The 6000-nt window shown below is 37.4% G+C and overlaps 1 protein-coding gene across 2 annotated transcripts in view; it reads right to left on the bottom strand.

Annotated features, from left to right (window-relative positions):
• Positions 1–6000, bottom strand: part of pps (protein partner of snf) — a 77666-nt gene that overhangs the window by 35771 nt on the left and 35895 nt on the right. For both annotated transcript variants that reach the window (XM_089094220.1, XM_089094222.1), the window contains 2 exons: positions 3103–3821; positions 1459–1564 (listed from right to left, as the gene is read on the bottom strand). In XM_089094220.1, the coding sequence (XP_088950346.1) occupies positions 1459–1564; positions 3103–3821 (825 nt within the window). The remainder of the gene's footprint in view (positions 1–1458; positions 1565–3102; positions 3822–6000) is intronic.

Here is a 6000-nt window from a genome sequence, read left to right as displayed (position 1 = left end):
TTTACTGATCATCGACGGGATATGCTAACTTGTCCATACGTAAAGTATTTGGACCGTATGAACTTAGAAAATAATTCTCGCTACATAATAAGCAGAATTTGTACTTAACACATTAAGCATGCAAGACCAGCTAAACATGACTTTTCAGGAAACAGGAAAAAGCAAGCCACGATAAACATATATGTGACACTTAGGAAGGAGAGGTTCAGGGAATTTCCCCTCAGGGAGGAGAGGGGAGGTTGCAAAAATGCTATATTATATACTACTGAACACACAGCTATAGAATCGTTAGTTGCTTTTTGAAGTTCATCATTGGTAAAAACATTTACAAGCCCAGATTTGTTTTTACCAATGATGAACTTCAAGAAGCAACTAACGATTCTATAGCTGTGTGTTCAGTAGTAATTCTCAAAGATTCTCTGTCTCTGTAGATTGATATTATCTGGCTTAAAAAAAACACTGGGGGGAAGAGATTTTTGGATCAAGTTTAAAACGAAAAAAAACTCTAGCTACGCCTCTGGTCAGCTTTCGAGTTTTTCAAAGTTCAATCTACAGAGAGACAGAGGAAACCTGTCTTTCCTCTCAGTAGATTCTCAAAGACCACAACACCTTCAAAGGAAAGATAAAGCTTTTATAGCTGTTTGTTGTCGTATGTTTTTTCGTTCAGACTCCCTAACACCACTGGATACAGCCTGTATATATCTATATATGCTATGGTGTATATTTTTATGTCATTACCATGTTCATAATAGCATCTAAATATATACCATTTTTACAATGCTATTATATATTAATAATAGCACATATTGACGATAGCATATAAACGTTATGTTATTATATTCGTAGTTTATGTGCAATATTGTTATGTGGTATTATTTTATAGTTTTCTAAATATTTTTCTTGCGTAATTATATCAGCATGTTTTTTTTGCTAAATTCAAAAATAATAAAATTGAATTGGTCTTTTGCCACCTGTAGGCTGTACGTAAATACAGCCTTTTTAAATAAGTTTACAAAGGCTTTTATAAAGTAAAAACCGTATCGTTTTTTTTCCTGAAACTAAAAAATTTGTTTTCCTTTTTTTCCTGAGGGAATTTCCCCTCAGGGAGTAGAGGGGAGGTTACAAAAATGCTATATTATTAGGGTAATTATTAGGGTAATCTGACCGGCATTGAATAGAATCCCTCATTTACTACTGAACACACAGCTATCTTGAAGTTCTTGAAGTTCATCATTGGTAAAAACATGTAAAATCCCAGATTTGTGGCAAAATTAGTCTTGAGTGGATATGGGGATTATCTGGCTTAAAAAAACCCTGGGGGGAAGAGATTTTTGGATCAAGTTTAAAACGAAAAAATATCTCTGTTTACTTTCTGCAAATGGAAAACACTTATTTTATTTAGTTTTCTAAAAACATATTTGTGAAGATTATCCCCCACTCATAATATCTCCCACTCACCTCAAAAGCTACAGCATGGAATTTGCCAATTTCCGTTACAGAAATGCTGCCCTTCCAAACTTTGGCAGGTGGCTGAACTGGGGAGACGACATTCCAATCAGGGGTTCTGAAAACGATTCAAATTTTACAATGAAATCTGCCAGACATATGAAACACACCGAATATATATACTACTACTGCTACTACTAACAACTAACTGCAGTACCAAGCCGCCTGAGGCCGACACATCCACGCACGCTCTTCAATCCCAGTCTATCCAAAGTCTTCCTCATTACAGCCTCCCAGGAAGTTCCCATCTCCCTCAAATCTTTCCTCACGACAACCTGATACCCATTCGCGGACGACCTGCTTTTCGTTTCGATGGTTGGCCGACAAGGACGATCTTTAGCATTCTGCGATCCTTCATCCAGGGAACGTATTCTACCCATCTAAACCTTTCTTTCATTATACCCCTAGAAATTAGGGTTCGCACAGCTTACAGTTTGAGATACAGTCAGTCAATCGGGTACCCAAAACAATCCGTAGGCAATTTCTTTGGAAAACATGTAGCAGTGCCTCCTTCGTCTTTCAGAGCTCCCACGCTTCGGATATATACTTGACCATTGTCATTGCCATAGCTTCCAATATTTTATCTTAGTTCGCAGACTTATCTTCCTGTTCTTCTAAGCTTTTTTTAACTGTGAAAAAAGACCCTGAGCCTTGGCTATTCTACTTTTAACAGCTTCACTGCACCCATCGTCTTTACCAACTACTTCCTAAGTGAGTGAAGCCGTCCACTTGATCGATATTCTCCTTACCCAATATCACCTCTTCAAATTCATCAGATATAAATATAGAAATATAAAATATATATAGAAAATGACTGAAAACATAATTAAGCCAAATCCTTGTCGTCATTTAGCTCCTTTTGTCAGAACCAACAACGATATTTTGCAACACTGGCAAAGTTTCCCATTGATAGAGATGAAATCAGATTGTTTGAATTGGTTACTGATAAACATATATATATATATATATCTTAATAATTGGAAAAACAGGAATTCAATCTCTTATGAAAAAACCCTGTATATACAGGTTTTGGTAATAAACAATTCTTTGTATAAATTATGCTTATTATAATAATTTTAGAGAGGATCCTCCTTTCGTGAGAATCACCTCCTTTTGTAAGAGCCCACAAACTGATTTTTCAATTCTCGAAAATCTTTCCCTCAATTGTTTATATAAAATATAGTTATTATAATAATTGTGAGAAGAACGTAAGATATTGTACTTTACGAAAGTTTAATATCTGTTTACCTAAAATCGTTTATTATTTGTTTACCTAAAAGAAGACAGACACTTTTAGAGAAACTTGTGCCAAACAATAAAAAAAAAGAAGGATGTCTAATATATATATATATATATATATATATATATATATATATATATAAAACAAAAGAAACAAAAGTTAAATTATCCTAAACACAAATAAAGCAAACAAGCTGCCATTCTGCGCTAAAACGGTAATAAAAAGTGGGGGGATAGAAAGGAAGAGAAAGAGAAACTCATCTCAGATATTCAGTCTAATAAATTAAGTAAAGAAATACAACAAAATAAAAAGAATAGAATTATCCACAATAAAAAAAAGCCCCAAACACCACTTACTTGATAGTTGAGCTCGGTTCATCATAAAATTCTGTTAAATGTGAATTATCAAAAGGAGATTCTTCCACTTCAAACTGAGACAAGGTCGATGTAACCACATCCTTCAATTCAGAAGGTTCAGGCTCCTCTTCCACATTCTTTGAAACCAACGGTGGAACATTCAACGGAGCATCTTCAGCCGGAGCAGTAACATCATCCAACTTGACGTCTTTAAGAGGTTCAGACGGCTTACTTTCATCTTGCTTAACGGATTCTCCATGTCTTGAATCAGATTGGTGACGACTACGACTTGGCGCTCTAACTTCAGTTTCCTCTTTGAGATCAGATTCAGGTTTAGCTTTGAAATCACTCTGAATTTGGCGGGGAAATTGAGTCTTTTCCTCTTTAGATTCAATCACCTTTCTTTCTTCCTTATGACTTACAAGTTTACTCTTCTTCGACTTCTTCTCATCTGAGTCATGTACCCTTCTATCTTTCTTTTTGTCTTCATGGTGGTGATGATCATCATGATGGTTCTCGCCTGAATCATGGTGTCTTTTGCCATCCCTCTTTTTCTCGTCGTGGTGCCGTCTATGATGTTTTTGATGACGATCTCGGTCCTTTCGATGATGATCAGAGCTGTCTTTTGAGGAGCTGTGCTTGCGTTCTCTACTTTTAGATCGCTTGCTTTTCTCCACTTTCACTACAGTTTCTCCTTCAGGCTCGCGTATTTTCACAGTCTGGAAAAAAATCCACAGGGAAACTATTAAATTTTGGAGGAGAAGCGATTTTGATACTAAAAACCAGAGTATTTTTAGTTTAAACATGTAAATATTTTAGAAGCTACGCTGACCAAGTCCATTTTTTTTTTTTTTAACATTAAAGCACCTGATTCTTAAATCTGTACACTCTGGAGGAAAAAAAAAAAAAAAAAAATTTGGTTCACTCAATAAAATCCACTTTAGTCAATAGCTTTGAAATAATTTTAATCAATATAAATAATTTGAATAATTAGAAAAAGACAAAAGAAAAAGCAAAAGCTTCTTTTGTTCTTGTTCACTAACTAATTTTTTTTTTAGTAAAACATCTTTTCCACATGCCTTCCTAAACACCTCGATGTTTACATCAGCGACAATAGCTTTTTTAAAGTTTTATCCCTCAACACATGGACAAAAGCACCCCAGTTGACTACCTCCCATCAGATAAAGGACAAGCATTAGCCCGGTTTCAGCTCCTGGAAGTTTTTCACAGAGATAACTTTCTAAACCATTGATCCTTCTTTACAAATGTTTCCCACTGTTTTTTCTTCCTTCATAGTGCTATGTACAGGTTTCAAGTGGTACGACAAGATCCATAACAGAGAACCTGACGTCCTTCTTTTTATGGTGAAAACTGCGCCCCATGTTTTTGCTCTTTACAGGTTTCAAATGGTAGGATAAGATCCATAACATAGAACCTGACGTCCTTCTTTTTATGGTGAAAACTGCACCCCACGTTTGACTGTGTACACGTTTCAAATGGTAGGACAAGATCCACAACACAGAACCTGACGTACTTCTTTTTATGGTGAAAACCACGCCCCATATTTTTGCTGTGTACAGGTTTCAAATGGTATGACGAGATCCAAAACAGAGGACCTGACGTCCTTCTTTTTGTGGTGAAAACTGCGCCCTATATTTTTCCTGTGTACAGGTTTCAAACGGTATGACAAGATCCACAACACAGAACCTGAAATCCTTCTGTTTTTGGTGAAAACTGCGCCCCATGTTTTTCAAATGCGCCAAATCTTTTTGTGGTGGAAACGGCGCCCCAAGTTTTTGCCGTGCACAGGTTTCAAATGGTATGACAAGATCCACATCAGAGAACCTGACGTCCTTCTTTTTGTGGTAAAAACTGCACCCCATGTTTTTGCCGTGTACAGGTTTCAAATGGTATGAGAAGATCCACAACAGAGAACCCGACGTCCTTCTTTTTGTGGCGAAAACTGCGCCCCATGTTTTTGCTGTGTATAGGTTTCAAATGGTATGCCAAGATCCACAACAGAGAACCTGACGTCCTTCTTTTTGAGGTAAAAACTGCGCCCCATGTATTTGCTGTGTACAGGTTTCAAATGGCAAGACAAGATCCACAACACAGAACCCGAAGTCTTTCCTTTTATGGTGAAAACCGCGGCCCATGTTTTTTCTGTGTACAGGTTTCAAATGGTATAACAAGATCCACAGCAGAAAACCTGACGTCCTTCTTTTTGTGGTAAAAACTGCGCCCCATGTTTTTTGCCGTGTACAGGTTTCAAATGGTATGACAAGATCCACAACAGAGAACCTGATGTCCTTCTTCTTGTGGTAAAAACTGCGGCCCATGTTTTTGCTATGTACAGGTTTCAAATGCTATGACAAGATCCACAACAGAGAACCTGACGTCCTTCTTTTTGTGGTAAAAACTGCGCCCGATGTTTTTGCTGTGTACAGGTTTCAAACGGTAAGACAAGATCCACAACACAGAACCTGAAGTCCTTCCTTTTATGGTGTAAACCGCGCCCCATGTTTTTTCTGTGTACAGGTTTCAAACGGTATGATAAGATCCAAAACAGAGAACCTGAAGTCCTTCTTTTTGTGGTGAAAACTGCACCCCATGTTTTTGCTGTGTGCAGGTTTCAAATGGTATGACAAGACCCACAACAGAGAGTCTTTCAAGCTGGTGAATCATTCTACTCATGTAGAAGCCTATCTCTTAAAGGTGGTATGACCGCCTGCTCCGTTTCCTTCCAAGTACCCTCGAAAAGATCACCACAGATTTCAATCCCTCAGAAAATAGCTGGTAGTGTCCACGAGAAAGGCCACATACCAGGTAGGCTGATGTAATATGCTTCTTCAGTCGTAATATCAACCCAACTAAGGCCCCACCCCTAGCCCTAAACAA

This window comes from Artemia sp. Qi Xiang Cuo, chromosome 9 (genome assembly GCF_049724085.1).
Source record: "Artemia sp. Qi Xiang Cuo chromosome 9, ASM4972408v1, whole genome shotgun sequence".
In the NCBI taxonomy this organism is placed as follows: domain Eukaryota; kingdom Metazoa; phylum Arthropoda; class Branchiopoda; order Anostraca; family Artemiidae; genus Artemia; species Artemia sp. Qi Xiang Cuo.
This window is presented reverse-complemented; position numbering and strand designations above follow the sequence as displayed.